At 42.4% G+C, this 18237-nt stretch overlaps 1 protein-coding gene across 6 annotated transcripts in view; it reads left to right on the top strand.

Moving 5' to 3' along the window:
* SCAPER (S-phase cyclin A associated protein in the ER) overlaps positions 1-18237 on the top strand; it is a 439517-nt gene that overhangs the window by 400039 nt on the left and 21241 nt on the right. For 5 of the 6 annotated variants that reach the window (XM_045541852.1, XM_045541833.1, XM_045541842.1 and 2 more), the window contains 2 exons: positions 4747-4984; positions 10627-10776. In XM_045541852.1, coding sequence (XP_045397808.1) covers positions 4747-4984; positions 10627-10776 — 388 coding nt within the window. The remainder of the gene's footprint in view (positions 1-4746; positions 4985-10626; positions 10777-18237) is intronic. The other variant, XM_045541866.1, reaches the window with a different exon arrangement.

Genomic DNA, 18237 nt, shown 5'->3' on the forward strand with positions numbered 1-18237 from the left:
CCCTAAAGGTAAGAGAGGCCCAAAGTATCAATTAGACTAGCGAAAACCAGTATGTCAGCACAGGGCCCTTTGCTGTTCACAGTATGAGAAAACCGAATAGAAAGGGGAGAAGTGTCCCATCTGAGAGGTGGTGTTGGACAAGCCTAGCCTGCAGTTCCAAGATCTGGGAGCATGTCCTATTGTCAGTACCCCAGAGCTGCCTGCTTCTCCCCTCGTAGGCCCCTCCTCACCCTGTCATCCATTCCGCCTTAGTTTTCCCAAGCCTGTCCTGAGCCTGTCACCTGTTTCCTCCCCCACTGTCCTGGGTCTCCATTCAGAACGTTGCCAGAGCCCAGAGTTTCTTCTCAGTGGCCTCACCTGCCATTCCCACTGTGTCTTCTCGCTCTCGCTCTTTCTCCAGCCTCCTCCAGGGTGTTGATCCCAAACAGCAAGACCGTCCATGCTGATCTCATCCTCTGTCACTTCCCTTCTCAGGAAGGTTCCCTCTCAAAAATTCCTCTTTGAATTCAACTGAAATCCATAATCAAGTAATTGGGAATTTTCCCAGGAATCTGGGCCTGTCTCGTGTTCTCACTTTTTAATTGTCCCTGTGATTTGCCTCTTCTCTAACCAAATGTCCCGACTGTCTTATAGTGCTTACACATACACGTATCCGCCTTGACTTTTCTCTTGCTCCCACCACTCCACTGGCATCCCCATGTCCTTCAACAGGGAAATTTCCTTCAACAGCGCCAAATTATTAATAAATCTGCATTAAACAACCCATTTGCTACAGCTACTGTATATATATTAATGACAAAGGTTTGCAGTGGGGGAGAGGGCGGTGTGCTCTGTGTGTGTGTGGAGTGTGTGTGTGTGAGAGAGAGAGAGAAAGAGAGAGACTATAACCTTCAAAGTAGATTTACATCTATTACAACTTCTCAGAATTGAACAGAATCTTAGACAACATCCAGTCTCATGCCCAGCTGAGTTTTGGGTACCCTCTGCCACTTCAGTGGGTGCGATCCTCCACCTCTTCCAGGACGAGGAAGGATATGTTAATAATACCTCACCAAACAGCCCATTTCACTTTTGGGAGTTCTAATTATCAGAAAAATTTCTATGGGTTTATCTATTATCTGCTTCCTGGTAATGTCTCTACCCTGGGATCACAAATAGCAAATGAAATACTTCTTCAGTTTGAAGATAGCCTTCGACATGTCCTCAAGTTGTGAACTAAATTTCCCAATTCCTTCAAATGTTCCTCAGGTAACATTGTTTCCAGATGCTTTTACCACACAAATCACTTTCCTTGGGAACTTTCTGATACATCAGTGTCCTGAATTGGTGCGGCACCCAGTGCTGGACGCAGTACTTCCAGAGTAGTTACACAGTGCAGTGGAGTCCCACTAAACCTTGGTTTGTTTCTTATGTCTTCCTGCACAAACCAAGGGAGAAGAGGACATCACAAGGAAATGAAGAAATAGGGGCATATGTGATGCTACTTTATAGAAGGTGGTTGGGGAACCCCTTTCTAAAGTATTATTTAAGCAGAATTCTACAAAAACACCTTAAAATCTGGTAAACTTAAGAAGATCTCAGGGTATAGTATACAAAAAATCTGATTTTTCACATCTTCCCTGTATTTTTAAAGAAAACTTTATAACCCATGCCTGATATGAATAAGGCCTTTTACTTTTTTATTATAAACATTTAGGCTTAAAGTGATTATAACTGACAGTTAAGACCAACAGGAGCCAGTGGCCTGTTCATGGACAAATTATCTATACTTCAGGCTAACTCATAAGTAAACATTCTCTAAAGTCTCTTCAGGTCTACATTAGTCCTGAGGAAGCCAACTGCAGCAGACAAACCCTCTCTCCTCTACCCCCGGTATACTGTTTGGGTTCACTTTAAAGTGAATGGTCTTTTCCATGAAGCAGTATTATTTAATATATGCATTTTGAACCGTTTCCACATCTGAGTTCTTGAATGCTTACTTAGTTTATTTTCCTCGGTCAACATTTTGATTTCATTAGGAGAATATTTGCAAAAGAGTGGGCCGTATTGTTTTATAATCTGTCAGATAATCTATTAAATCTATTAGTGTTTTCCTAAACAATGATGAGGGGAGAAGCTGTTCTGTTGACCTTCACTTACTTTTTTTTTGTTTCTTTTAGATTTTTTGCATTTGTTCCTTAGAAGAGAATGAATTCATGTCATTTAATAAATGCTCAGAAAGATGAAGTATTACGAAGCATTTTAAATGATAAAGCTATATTCCTAAAAATCTGCATTAGAATGTACTGATAGTTTAAAAGTAACACAAGCAGTTAGGGGCAAGGCAGCATTCTGAATCACAGAGCAGTAAAACTGTTGTCACCAGCAATGATGTCACTCATCCCCAAGGTTCTAAAAGCCTATTAGAAATGAGCTTTAGGGAGAAATGTCTTCTGACTTGTCATTGGTTCTAAAAGGCAGTCAGTGTTAAATAAACACAGGCCCCCTTTTGGAACCTATGTAATAAACTCAGACACATTAATCTCTACTCACGTCTCTAGTCAGGGTCTGACCCCTAACTCTTTCAGCTTTAATGGAAGGAAGTAAGGACCAACTGACATTAGCTAACAGAAGTTTATGTAAAGGTTCAGATGTACCTGTAAGCAAATAAGTATCTTTTCTTAAACTTTTATTTTTATTGAGTCCTATAAGACAAAAAGGTCTCTCCGCAATGATACAAGATCGCATTACAGTCTCTGCATACTTTAGCAGTGTTCGATATCACAAAATTCGGTTTAAGAGAAGGCATAGAGAGAAAAGAAGAGATCACCTCCTGTTTGGTTGGATGTTTTGCTCCTTGGACAAAGCACTAACCTTAAAGAAGTCAAAAGGTCTGGGTAGTACCCTGCTTTTGTCACTAACAAATTTATATGACCTAAAACATCTTACCTTATCTCTGTAGGTCTCAATTGCTTCATGTGTACAATGAGAAAAGTAATACCTTCTCTACCAACTATAATATGAAAAACTGTAATAAGAATGAGATAAGGTAAAAGATGTGAATGTACTTAGCAGATCCTGCCATACAAATGAGATGACAGTATTTTATGAGTGCTTCTTTCTTGAGGAGAGAACAAGGTATATAAGGATGTCATATCACATGGTCGTATTCTTAGCAATATCAGAAACAGTACACATTCAGGACATAAATGTTTACCATGGTTATGAATAAAACTCTACTTTGATGCGACTAGCAAATTAAAATGAATAAAATGATCCCTTTGGAAAAAATAAGTTATGAATTGGGAAAACTAGATAAGATAGTAGAAACTTGCCCTCCTGCACCTCCCAATTCTTATTTAATTAGTGGCATCTCTTGAGTGCTTTTGGGTGAAATAATGAGGTAAGCATAGATCTTCAACACCTCTCTCCCATCCCAGGCTCCCACTGAAAGGAATGGCAAACAACAACACACACCCCTCCCCCCGCAAAAAATTGAAAACTGTTGTTAAAAACTAGGAAAGGGTGTTATCCCATGCCAGAAACATAAACACATTCCTGCTCAATATTGGGTAGATCGTACCAGATTAAAGGAAGATAGTGAGTGGGAATTTGTAGCTTCCCTTCCTGAGAGAAGCTGAGCCCTATGAAGAAAGGCCACTGGCCCACTTGCAACGTCACTGAGGGACCTGAGAGTTCGTACAGTGGTTAGAGCAGGTGGCTGTCATCACTCCAGACCTTACATCTTCCCAGATCCAAACCCTGTGGAGGAAAAAGGACTTCTTGCCAAGCATCTCCTTCCATCCCATTTGCTCTGATTGTGATGTGTGCTGTCACTGAATCATGCTGAACAGCCAGAGAAATAAAATGCACACCTTACCCTATCCCTGGGCAGCCCTGAGCCAGAGTAAATAGGAGGGGGGCCCCACCGGAAGCACACTGTCCTGGTTCTAGGAAAAAAAAAGAGGAAATGAATGCTTGGCAGCCATGTATACTATAACTGCCTGCTCTTGGTCACTAGATGCTTCATGTATATGCAAGTTCAGGAATTTGGTTGATTTAGCAAACCCTTACTGTTTTACTATTGATTTTAGGAATTCATTGGCCACTGCCATTATCTCTTCATGCTCATTCATAATATTACCTGCCACAGTTGCTAGGCTGACTTCATGATGATTTGTTATAGACCTAATAATCCAGCACTTGCTTGTTCTTGAGACTCTGGGCCCCACAACCTGTCCTGCCATTGCTCCTAGGTGTTGGAACAGTGCCTCCAAAAGCTGTTGAAGGGTCTCCCTGTCACAGTGTACCAACACATTACTGGGTTTTTGAGGCTTCTTGCTTTTCTGATAGCTGCTTCCCGTAAGAAGATTCCTTTTGTGTATCCAGAAAGGAAGCTACAGTGTTTTGGACCTGTGAGTCCCAAAAGCTCTCGTAAGACTGTCCAGTCTGCCCACATGTAAGCACTGCACAAAGTGGGGCTGCCGAGGCTGCAAAGTGTGGGGAGGGTGGGTGGCAGCCCCACCCTGGCTGCAGAGTGCTCCGTTGCCCCTGCTTCCCCAGCCCCCTCTCCCAGCAGAAGAGAAGGGAAGCCACGGCACAGTGGTGGGGAAGGCTGCATTTATTCCTTGAGGTTTCTTGTTACCTTATTACACAACTCACATGGTTTGTTTTTAACGGTCTGCTTCTCTTGTTCCATTTGACCTATAAAAATGCTAACATCCTTTAAGTACACTTCTCTCAAAGAACTGAATGTTTCTTTGTCAGGTCATACTGCATATTTGACAATAATCGTCAGGATCCCACAGGGCTGACAGCTGCTCTTCAAGCCACAGACCTGGCTGGAGTTCTGCACATGCTCTACTGTGTCCTCTTCCACGGTACCATCTCGGACCCCAGCACTGCCAGTCCCAAGGAGAGTTACACCCAAAACACGATCCAAGTGGCCATTCAGAGTTTGCGTTTCTTCAACAGCTTTGCAGCTCTTGATCTGCCTGCATTTCAGGTACCCAGCCTTGGTTTGTGTGGATGTTAACCAACCAAGAGTTAATATTTTAGTGTGGATATGATGTGAGGTTCTTCTCCTGGATTGGGGCCTAAGGAATAAACTACAAAAAATGGAATTATAATATGTAGACCATTTACTAAGCTACTATCTTCTGGGAACTGTATTGGATGCTCTTCGTGTGCTTTCTCCTTTATTCTCGTAACTAGCATGCAAAATATTATTATACCCATTTTTCAGATGGAGAAGCTGGCAGTTAAGTATAATAATTTGCCCAAGGTTACATGTCGCTGAGCCAGGACTAGTACCCATGATTCTCTGACCCCAAAGCCTGTGCTCACCCAATGCCACACTACCACTTATAAATATTTTGTCTTGAGGTTCTTTACAAAAAGGCATTATCATCTCATCAACTTTTAAATATTAAGGAAAGTAATGGTTTCTTATATAAACAGAAGCAAAATTAGATAAATTGTTTTGATTGATATGACTTTCTATGGATAATTTAACTGATTTGTGTCCAATGTAAAGTATATGCATAGTTAAATGTGCAAAGCCCTATAAATTACATATTTATAGCTAAAGAAAGAAAAATTGCTTGATGCTATATTACCAGACTGTCAGCTTAGAAACAGATTTTTTTTTTTCATGCAGGAAATTTAATTTTCAGAAACACTGAACCTTTGGAACAGAGCAAGCACTAAGGAGTAGACTTTCTCTTTCAGTTTATTAACTGTCAAGTGATTTCGTTTAAAAAAGGAACAAACTTGGCAGATGATGAACCCGTAATTTAGATAAATTGCTTTGCTCAGAGGGAGAAAGGTTAAAGAGATACAAATGTATGAAATAGTTGTCTTTGCCATTCTGAGATGGAAGAAATACTTCTATTTGTAGCTGATGACAAATGTGCAACTCTTTGATGTCTCCCTGTCATTCTGTTCAAAAAAGGAAATTAGTGAGTTGTACCATTGGATCTAGTATCTTCAATTTTATACAATTAGTTTATCTATCATAAGAACAAAAGTCACTTCCTTAGTGTTGTTTGCAAAGCAGCTGAATTAGCCTTAGATGGTAACTAGCTATACAATATGTAGAGTCCTGGGAGTTTGTCGCCACACCAAAATGGGAGATATCTGCTCCAAAAAATGTCAGTGGTTCTTGCATCAGGGTTGAACAAAGCATCTGTGTTTTATGAAGACCCAAGCCCATTGTGTTCTGTCTGGAAGCAGCTTGGACATCAAGGGACCCTAATTTTACGTGCTCAGAATATAGAGTTCTTTGTTTCCATGGATTATGAAAAGGCAAATATCTAAAAACGTCTCTTAGCTTCTCATGTCCTGGGTCTTCTAACCAGGATTTATACTATTGCAGGGTACTCCACATCTAGGTTAACTCAGCCATTCTGTCAGTCACTCTGAGTATCAGGGAGCCCCAGGTCCCTGCTTCCTCCCTTCTCCTGTGAGCTGGTGGCCTTTGTAGCCTCACTCAAAACGGAGCACCACTGAACTTCAACCAGACCTGCTCCCCTAGTGGCCTTTAGGCATGGTGGCCAATAATGTTAGAAAAATCGAAAGCTTATTTCTGGAACCCTTCATGCCCAACCAAAGTGAAAACCAAGATTTCTCCTCTCCAGATCTTTGCCCATATGCAGCCCGAAACTATCCCCTACTTGAGCCACTTTTGCCAGAAACAGCAGGAAAAAACACCAGGGTGGCTCAAGAGTGACCAGCTGTTTTCAAACCAAATGCCCTGCCTCTTAAGTGGAATGTCTTTCCTGGGCCAGTTCTCACAGTTCTCCAGTACCTTCGCTGCTTTCTTCTCTCTCTCTCTCTCTCATGCAACTCTGTATTTCTTTCTTAATACTTTCCTGCTTGTTTTTTCTTCTTCTTTATCTCTGTTCTGCCTCTTCTATCTTCTTTTATTTTAGTCAGGCTTTCCATGACTCTTTCTCATTCTCTCCGCAGCCACAGTGCCCAGGTACCTTTTACCAGTAACCAGAGCATAGGCCAGGAAAGCCTGCGAAGATCTTTCTCTTCCTCCTGTTCCTTTGACCTTACGAGGTCCTGACTGCCATCCTTTTGGTGCCCAAGATCCAGCACATGTTTCTCTCTGACTCCTCATCAGCGTGTGAGAGGACCTGAATGCCCAGAATTAGCATCAGGTCCGTTAATACACTTACCAACGATTAGCATGTTGTTTCCAGTTACTTTTAGGCATTTTAAAACAAATAAACTTAGTAGGGTAAAGAAACAACCATTTTATTATGATCATAGATTCTACGAGTATAGAATTTGGACAGGGTCATCACAGTGGAGATGGCTTGTCTCTGCTCCGTGATGTCAGGGCTGTAGCTGGGAGCTGAAATAATTGGAAGGCTTCTTCACTCTCATATTTGATGGCTGGGATAACTCAAAGACAAGGTTCACGTAAGAGTATTGGTCAGAGCCTCTGCGTACTGCTTCTCTCTGTGACCTGGTCTTCTCAAAACATCATGGTGTCTGGTTTCTGAGTGGGAGTATCCTAAGAGGAAGCTTCCAGAAAGCAACTATTCCAAGAGAACCAGACAAAAGCTGCATGGCTTTTTATGACTTAGCCTCAGAAGTCATACAGTTATATATCAGGATAATTAAGCATACTTTATTGATTGAATCAGTCATAAGCCTTCCAGATTCAAGGGGAGAGAGACATAGCCTCACCAGCTAAAACAAAACATCTGTCTACAAAGTATATGATGCTCAAGTAAATTAAATACACAGTATTTTCACTGTATAGCAATGGATGAGTTTTGGAGACAAGTACTATTTTTATGATAGATATGATCAGAGAAATTTCTGGTCTGGTTCATCAAATCAACTTATATGTCAAAAGTAAGATTTTAGGAACTATGTATGTAAAGGACAGGAAGAGAGATTTTAGGTGCAAAGAAGGAAGGTGTATATTTCAGCATGGGTGTGACCTCAGAAAAATCTGAGAAATAATGTTTGAATTGCCTGGGAGGCTCAAAGGAACTGAAGAAGAAAACTGAAATGAGATAAATAGAGTGACCTGCTGAAGAATCAGACACGATGATGTCAGACTTGCTAATGGTTTGGGTTCCAATGCGTCACAAGAATGCGGAGCTGTTGGAGAGGTGTCCTCACCAGACCCCTGGATCTGGAGTCAGACGGCCTAACTTTGAGCCATCACACTACGCTTCACATTATGTGATCTTAGACAGGTCATTTGAACGCTTAAGACTCAGTTTCCTTATCTGTAAAATAGAGATTAAAACCACCTACCTCACAAGACTGAGGATCAAATAGGATTATTATATAAAGCTGTGTACTAGCTAACACATAGTAGGCGCTCCGGAAATGTGGACCCAGTTTTTGAAGATGAACAATTTACCCAAACCATCTTACAGATGTTGAGTCAGAAATTCAGGAACCAAATGCAGCATTGCCAGTGCTCCTCCACACTTCCTCAAAGCCACAGACCTGTGTGCTTGTTTGTGTGAGAATCCATCATGTAGTAGTAACAAAAGGTTATCCATTAGACTACTTCTTAGCAGGTTCCATTTCATTGTATACTAATCAGGCTGTCAAAATATTTTTCTCCCTTCAGCAAAGAGCCTGATTTCACTCTGAATTCATATTGGCACAGATGGCCTTGAGATCAGGGATATTGTATATTGTATACACTTTGACAGTTTTTACAATTGAAGGTGGTCTCAAGAAACAAATCAATGTACTGACTTGGCAATTAATTCTGGCTAAAAAGGAAATACAGTTTCCTTGAAAAATTGGTTTAATTTTTATATTCAAGCTTACATGTCCTTTGACCTGCTCTTATCAGTGAAGGTTAAACAGAGGGCACTGGGTCATAGCATGCTGGACGGGACTAATTAAATAAGGGCTGAGCTGAGAAGGTGTCACTGCTTGATTTAAAGGAGCAAAGCCCTCCTAAAGTCTCTTTGGGGCTTGAAAAACATTGTTTTTTGTTTCAGGGCTGTAAGACAGAAAGCACTCTTAAAATTTAGCAGTAATTTTGTTTCAGCAATACTCACTAAAAGGACCCTGTTTCACCCACTGTTAGGTAAAGTAAATTCATTGAAACTTCCAAGCTGCAACATATCAGACCGGGTTCAAGCCCACCAAGACTTCAAATCAAGAGCTGAGTTTAAAATGCTGCCTTTTCCCACAGGCCAGCAGTGGTGCTTCATTCCAGTGTGGGCTGCGAGTGTATTCTGTGGGCTTCGCCTGTCCCCTTTGCCCTCCTGTCGCTCTGTCTGTTTGACATGTTTATTAAATAGAATCTTCAGGCTGCACAGACAGACTCAGACTCTCCTCCTGAGTTGCCCACCGCCGACAGCCCTTTGCCTGTCTGGAGAAAGGATCCCAGAAGCCTCATTGCTGAGGGGCTTCATAGCTTGGGGGCGATTTTTTGTTTTGTTTTTTCACATTCTTCTGGGAGCCTTTGGTTTATAGAGCTGTTTACTTGAATAATACCTAGTTATTATGTATATTTCTTTTCTGTTTGAGTGTAAATAACTAATTAGAAATATATATTTATCTCTGTGTACAAGAAAATATTTTCTCCTTCAGAAAAAAAAAAGAATTATTAGAAGTTAGCTAAGTAGGCCAGGCGCGGTGGCTCACGCCTGTAATCCTAGCACTCTGGGAGGCCAAGATGGGTGGATCGTTTGAGCTCAGGGGTTTGAGACCAGCCTGAGCAAGAGCGAGACCCCATCTCTACTAAAAAAAATAGAAAGAAATTAGCTGGACAACTAAAAATATATAGAAAAAATTAGCCAGGCATGATGGCGCATGCCTGTAGTCCCAGCTACTCGGGAGGCTGAGGCAACAGGATTACTTGAGCCCAGGAGTTTGAGGTTGCTGTGAGCTAGGCTGACGCCACGGCACTCTAGCCCGGGCAACAGAGTGAGACTCTGTCTCAAAAAAAAAAAAAAAAAGAAGAAGAAGTTAGCTAAATAGTAGATTTACAGGTGAATTTTAGTATTTTTATACTTTTCCAAATTTTCTACAGTAAGAATATTTGTATGATGAGAAAAATTGAACTATTAAAAATGGAGGCCAGGTGTGGTGGCTGATACCTATAATCCCAGCACTTTGATAGTCCGAGGCAGGAGGATCACTTGTAGCCAGGAGTTTGAGACCAGCCTGAGGAACATAGTAAGACCCTGCCTCTACAAAAAATAGAAAAATTAGCCAGGCATGGTGGCGTGTGCCTGTAATCCCACCTACTTGGGAGGCTGAGGCAGGAGGATTACTTGAGCCCAGGAGTTGGAGGTTACAGTGAGCTGTGATGACACCACTGCACTCTAGTCTGGGGAACAGAGCAAGACACTATCACCAAAAATAAATAAATAACTATGCTTTAGGTAGATAATGTTTTGATCCACATGGTACAGGAATTTGGTCTGCTGTGCTCAATTCTCTGTCCCCTTCAGGTTAAACATTGCATTTATTATGGTCATTTATTAGAGCAAGAAGCCCTGAACTGAACTGTTAAGCATAGTACTGTAGAAATGTCATATGTTTTTCCAGCACCATGGCAGAAAGGGCACAGGGCCCAGTCTTTGTGATTTGCAGTCATGGCTCTCCCTGGGGTGGGGAGTTCTAACTGCCCCTTGTCTTTGTCAGTCTATTGTAGGGGCAGAGGGCTTGTCCCTTGCATTCCGGCACATGGCCAGCTCCCTGCTGGGTCACTGCAGCCAGGTCTCCTGTGAAAGCCTCCTTCATGAGGTCATCGTCTGTGTGGGCTACTTCACTGTCAACCACCCAGATAACCAGGTAAGAGGCCCTGGCAAGTTCCTTAGACCGCTCCCCCAGCGCCGAGAGTGTGAGGTATCGGAGTGAGAAAAGGCAGGCTAGCGTGCTGGAACCCATCTGTCCTGCGTGAAGCCCTTTAACCAGGCTCCAGCGATATATCTCTGACGTCTTCTCTCCAAAGAGATTTGATCAGCACTAGATTAGTACTAGGGCCTATTCTTAGAGCTTTAAAAATAAAATACTTTTAATAAAATATTCTTAAACCATACAGAAGCCTCTGTTCCCGTACCACATAGATTCTGCTGCTGTAGGCATCAGTCTTTTTGTTTTGATAAGGTGGCTTGCATCTTTCAACTTGGGTCACTTTGCAAATGGTATTACAGTCTGGTGCTCTATGAAACTGTTCTTGACTCTTGGCTTCTGCCTACATGCTTAGAGGCTTCTAGGTGGTGTTGGATGAAAGGCTGAGAGAACAGGACTCGGCCTCTACTCCCTGAGTCACTCGAGTAATTTTGCTTTTAACTGCTTTGATTATCTGATGTCTTAGCAAGATTGCATTTGTAAAGAGAGCTCTACTGCTTTAAGAAGTTGGAAAATCTGTTACAGAGTTTATAAAAAATAATAATAGTAAAGTACCTTGTTTCTCCTTATTTTTATAACCAGAGTCATGGCATAACTAACATATCAAATAATAATTCCTGACAGCCTCATTTCTCCAAAGCCCCTTACTCAGCAAACTTAATTGTATAGATTGTAGCTAAGAAAAAGGCCTCTGAAAAACCCCTTAACCCTCACTCTCAGCTTACTAATATTTTAGACAAATCTCTAACCAGTATGTTGACTAGGTTTATCGGCCTGCAGCAAACTAGACCAGGGCCGGAGGAGGAGATGGTCGTGGTGCCAGAGCCAAGTCCGAGGTGAGAAGCTGCACACTGAGAGGTGGCGTTGCTGGCCTGACAGGGAGAAACAGTACAGGCCCAAGAACTCAGCAATCACAGCCATCTGTGTTCAAAAGCACACTAAGCCCTGTTTTTTACTTCCCAGATGATTGTTGATGTCTCTAATGCTGAACCTGAGTGAGCACAGAGGCAAAGTGTATGTTCAGTGCATTCTCTTTAAGAAGGCTGAGGGATAAGCAATCTATTTTAGAAAGATTTCCATGGTTAGCATACAGAAAATCTCGACCCCACCAGAATAAGTATCATACACAGAAAAGTTCCTCTTGTGCAGACTCTGTTGACAGGAGAATGGAAGGCAGCTCTCTCCCCTCCCACCACGGCAGCACTCAGGCCATGTCCTTCCCCTCTGAGAGCCTCCACCTCTGCGCCTTGTCCTTTCTGGGGACCAGGCCCATCAGGCACAGGAGTCTCTCACAAGCTTCTCAGGGAAGGAGAGTTGAGGGGAATCTTCCGTGTGGACTTTTTTCTTCACAGGCATCCATTCAACCTACCAAATTGCATTTTATTTTCTTTGAAAAGTTTTTTATTTTTGTAATGAAAAAAATGATCCTTATTTATTGTGAAAAAGACAGGGCCAGTATGAAGAACAAAACAGAATCACAGTTATCGAGCTCTCCCCATCTGAGGCAGCCACTGTTAACCTTTTGGCAGGTTCCCTTCCAGTCCCTTTTCTACGAGTACTTTTACATAGCTGAGGTCATACTGTACAAAGGCTCTTGTCCTCTCACTTAACATCATATCAGAATCACTCTTTGTGAAATTTTTTCATCACCTTGGCTTTGTCAGGCATGTGAATATTTTTAATGGCTACAGGGCTTTATCTTGTATGGACGTTCATGGTTTATGTAGCAATTTCCTGTTTCATATTTAAATTGTTTACTGTAGATCATGACACTGTCTACTGAGTAATCTGTGGATGTGGTAATATTTTGCTGTGTGCAGTTCTATAGCAAGAAGTTGGGTTCTTTCAGTGCGTCCCCTGTTACTGATGGTTTGAAACTTTGTGCTTAAACCAACTCTGTTATGATAAACTTACTGCTAAACCCAGAACTTTGTGGGATTTCAGAGGGTTTTTCTGCAGATACTGGATCACAGACTAATCCTCTCCTTTAGATGAACACACACTTTTGGTACCTTTGGGCTCACCAGAGTGAATGGGAACTAGGGGACTTGCATTTGGAGAGGGCATGTAAGACCTGACTTCGACCCGGTGGGAAGGTGATGGCTTGGGCTTGCAGGGGTGAGAAAAGAGCAGATGAAGTGAGTGGAGGGAGCACTAGGCAACACGAGGAGGCAGACGAGGAGCCTGAGACCCTGTCACTTGTCAGTCAGGGAAGGAGAGGACGCAGTGGGGTTTGGAGATCACTGCTGAGAGGTGAGCTCACTCTGAGGAAGAAATTAGAAAAGTGAAAAAAGCCAGACCGTGTGTTTCAGCACCTTGCCTGAAGGATTGAATCTTAGAAGGATTGAGTGTTAAACTCGACATCCACTTCTGATTTGGGAGAAAATCAGAGAAGTCATTTCAGCTCTGGGGCAGTTGCTGAAATGGAACAATCTATGGGAAGAAAGAATATGATTTTTAAAAAGTAGAGAAAGGATAAGAAACTAACAGAAAAGACAGTGACCGGAAAAGGCTGAGACACAGTACCTGTGGAGATGCTGTTTCTGAGCACAACCGCTTATATCTATCTGTAGGGTTCTTGATACTGTTCTTCCCTCCTGCTGTCTCTTGAACCTCGTTAGCACGTCAGTGAGGCTGCAAGCACAGGTGAGGAACTGGGGCTCTGAGAGGTAGGAAGTTCCCTGCAATTACACAGAGAATCACTGGAGAGCAGGGCTAGAATCCAGGGCTTGCAAAGCCCAACTCAGCGCACTTTTCAGATCACCTCACATTGCTTAAGAAAGTCAGATGTCATAGGCCCTGTCCACTGTGATGGAGCCTGTTCACCAGACAGCACATCGAGAAGCTGCCATTCTGCCCCTCCAGATGCTGACTTGGAAGGTGTGTGCCTTTCTGGGGGACTCATAAAGATCCTGGGAAGGTATAAATGGACATGTTTTATGAGGACAAATGGACCACAATTTAGCAAGTAGAAGGCCTTCCTTCTAACCTCAGCTCTGCCACTAGCTAGGTGATCTTAGGTAAATCCTTTCCCTTCTTGAGGCTTGAGCTGCTCTGACTATACAAAGAAGAAGGTTGGTTCTGGAAGTGGATGGTGATGATAGTTGTACAATGTTGTAAATGAACTTATTGCCACTGAATCATAGGGATAAAAATGGCTGAAATGATAAATTACATGTTATGTATAGTTTACACAATAAAATAGAGTAAATAAAAAAGAAGTGGATTGTACTAGATGATTTCCCCTGTGAGCCCCGTGAGTATGAGACATTTTAAAGGCTGAGACTGGCACCGCAGCCAGCCCAGCATGATCTCATGGGGACTCCAAGCCATTTTGTGGTTTTTCGGATCTTCCTCACCCTGCTCCAGATTCTGTCAGCAGACAGCTTAATGAGCTGCCTGGCCACTGTGTGGCAGCTTATCTTTACAAGCTCGATATGCTTCGGCTCCCCCAATGTTAAGAGAGGGGATCCACTGACAGACACTCCTAAGCAGAGACTTCTTACGGGTGAGTGTCAGGGACTGGCTCTGTGATGCCTTCGCCAGCACTGTCGTCTCCCCAGCAGCAGAAGGCCGTGCTCAGCAGCGCGTGCTGGGCTCCAGGCGGGTCCTTCTGCAGGGCGAGGGCAGGTATGGGAATAGCCTCAACTTGCCGAGGTGATAACTGCTCCTACCCCAGCAGAGCTGGGAAGTTTTCTATAACTGAAAAGCTAACTGTTTTCATTTTAAAAACTAGTTCTCTTAAATTCCCTTCTTACTTCCCCTACCAAAACCCAGTAATTTACTAAGTGAGCATTTGCTAAGGGGCTGCAGTAAGTACAGTTTTAAGCACTCACCCCAGTTTCAATCACAGATTCATGGAGCCTTCATCCTGGACGTGCTCTGGGAGATTTCTAGTCGAGCTCCCTCATATCGTACGTGGAGAAACTGAGGCTCAGAGAAGTAAAAGGAACTACCAAGCAAGAACTGGCAGAGCCCAGCCTCACCACTGGCAGTCCAGTGAGTTTACCAGCTCACTTCTACTCTTATGAAAGTGAATTTATTTTGCGTGATGTCACTTTCTCTAAATCCAGAGGAATTTCATAAAAATTATGATGCTTATTAATTCATTTAAAGTTTCCATATCATTAGTCATAAGTCATGTTCATTTGCAGAGCCAGTTTGTCCACTGGGGAGCCTTGATTTCCCACTGGGGAAACAGCTGGTGTCTTTATAAGACAGGGGACCCTGAAATCCTGCTGTTGTAAGGTTGTTTGATTAGGTAACTGCTTTGCATAAAGGATTGGCACTTTCTATTTGTTACCATTTAGTCTATTAACTGGAAGGATTGAGCCCCATGACACCAAGGATGACTTCAGAAGAAAAACCTGGATAATAAAAGTAATGCCCCATCCTTGATGGAACGAATCATCTGTTTCCTATAGGGTTGCAATTTCTAATTAAAATGTTGTTGTTTTAATCAAAAGCTTCCCTGTATTTTATGGCACTTTCATGACTCTCTTTAAATTCCTTCCCATTTAATTATTATAATGAACATAATTAGTATGTGCTGTCAGCCCTTCACTTTATTTACATTTTGTATTGGATAATTAAATGTGGTCTGATAATTAAATTAACTCGAATGACAGATGATTTGACTGCCTGCATATTACTATATTGGGAATAAGCACCTTTGCATATTCATTTTAGTTAGCAACTGACTTTTTCATTTGGAAATGCCTCATCTATTCCAGCTATCAGAGATGGAGTCTCTTGTGATAGCTGAAAGGAAGGGTCCCTTTGTCCCCCTCCCCCATCTAGCTCCTCTGTAGTGAAGTCCGTGAAGACCATGCAGCTGTCTGCTCCACACCACACGTGCCAAAGGCTCCTGAACCCCTCCGAGTAGATAAGAACAAGCAAGCAGGCTGTGTGGTGAGGCTCCTGGAACTGGGTTCTGCCTTATTATGTGGCATGCATTTTCCAGGCCTTTGGTAATTTGATGACTTAGTAAGAAACCTTAAGCATTAATTTGTCTAAGGGTTCCTAAAATGAATCTGCTGTACGCATCTCAGGCATTTCCCTGCACACAGAAACAGGAGCCGTTTCCTAGCTGCATCCCATCTACGGGTGAAGGAGACACAGTTGTATGTTAAGAATGACAGTTTTCCAGAATCCCATTCCAGCTTTTGGAACTTTCAAAGGTGACCTAATTCCTCCTCAAACATTCTTGTTTTACTCATTGTCTTTCTCAAAGGCCGATGGTCCTAGGTCACACCCACTTGGTAAACTCCCCCAGCCCCATCCCACTCCATGACTGGTCTCACAGTAGGCACTCCAGCACTCAAGGCCTTTCTGTTCTCCCAGGGTTGGCAGCTCATTCTTTAGCTATCACACAAGCATTCAGCTTTCTGTATTTTCTTTCTTTGTGTGACAGCTACCAGTCCTTTCATAAAATAGAAATGCATCATGTCTACAGAAGAGCCTAAGAATTTCAACAGTATAACCATTTTGGAACCAAGCCACTCTTAATATTACAGCACCAAAGAAAAAATATGGGATTTTTTCCCCAAAAGTAGAACAAAAAATTCCTAATTAAAAATAACTTGTGTCTAAACATTTATTTTAAGACTTCCAGTGAATGACGTGGCTAGTGCTAGAATAGAGAAACCTGCTGGTTAGCAATTTCAGCCAGCTCCATTAAAAGTCACCAACTTCACAGAATCAAAATATTATAATAAAAGATGGCATTTGTTTCCCTCAACATTTTGGTGAATTTTCCTACACAAAGGTAGTCTGAAGTGCTGCATGTTCATACCAGGCACATGTTCTAGTCCACAAACCACCTGAGAGTTCATAAAGGACTCCTGGCTTGCCCAAGTGGCTGCATTGCCAGGATATCAACTGGAGCAGACAGCAGCCAGCCCAAGCACCTGGCACTGAGCCCTCAAGACTGCATACTTAAGACTGCGACCTTAAGACTATAGCACTCAACCCAGAAAGGACCATTCTTCCCCCTTTGCAGGGGATCACTTCCTCATTTGTGACTAACTGTAATTTCCACAGATCCTCCTGCTTGTGGCGGATGCAGTAGTGATAGTTAAAGAAGCACCTGAATGGACTCACCTTGAATGAGGCTGCAGTTGAGGTGTTGGACCTGATCTCTGATGGTACGAAAAGTCAAATGTCAGTGGTTAAGAGCATAGGCTCTGAAGTCAGCTGGCTTTGCAATCCCTGCTCCGCTCTCTCCTAGCACTGTGACCCTGGGAAAGTCATTCAACACTGAACTTTAATTTCCTCATCTGTGAAATGAAGGTCATGATACCCGTCTTCCCAGGTCGTTACGTGAATCAGTGAGACGACATAGGGCCTGACTCACAGTAAATGCTCGAGAAAGGCAGCTGTGGCCACCCTGCTTGCCTGTTATCACCATCTTCCTGGTGCTGGGTAATACTTCTGATTACCTGGACATCTTCACAGTAGGCTGAACTCATAACTATGGCCTAGGGATCTGAAAAGAAACAAGATTATACAGATAAAGTATCCTTCCCTTACCAGTCTTCTCAGTTTCTCATTTTCAGGGAACTCAGATTCAAAACACGCCAATAAAATAAGTGTCATGAAATTTAACATCACAAAAGATAGCCGTAGCTTCATCTCAGTTGAACTATAAAAAGCTGGGATATACAAATGGCTAACAAACATATTTTAAAATGCTCAATGTCATTAATCATCAGGGAAATGCAAAATAAAACCACAATGGGATACCACCTTACCCCCATCAGAATGGCCATTATTAAAAAGTCAGAAAACAATAGATGTTGGCATGGATGCAGTGAAAAGGGAATGCTTATACACTGTTAGTGGGGATGTAAATTAGTACAACCTCTATGGAAAACAGTTTGGAAATTCCTCAAAGAACTAAAAGTAGACCTGCCATTCAATCCAGCAGTCCCACTACTAGGTATCTACCCAATAGAAAAGAAGTCATATCAAAAAGACAACTGCACTCACATGTTTCTCGCACAGCACAGTTCACAATTACAAATTTATGGGACCAACCTAAGTGCCGATCAACTTATGAATGGATAAAGGAAATGTGGTAGTTAGATACCATGGAATACTACTCAGCCATAAAGAAGAATGAAGTAATGTCTTTTGCAGCAACTGGAAGCCATTATCCTAAGTGAAGTATCACAGAAATGGAACAATACCCCATGTACTCATATACAAGTGGGAGCTAAACAATAGGCATACACAGTCATACAGAGTGGTGTAATGGACTTTTGAGACTCAGAAGCGGGGGAGAAGGAGGGAGTGAAGGATGAAAAATTACCTGTTGGGTACAGTGTACACTATTCAGATGATGGTACACTGAAAGCCCTGACTTCACCACTATACAATTCCTCCATGTAACAAAAAACC

This window comes from Lemur catta, chromosome 1, assembly GCF_020740605.2.
Source record: "Lemur catta isolate mLemCat1 chromosome 1, mLemCat1.pri, whole genome shotgun sequence".
NCBI lineage: Eukaryota > Metazoa > Chordata > Mammalia > Primates > Lemuridae > Lemur > Lemur catta.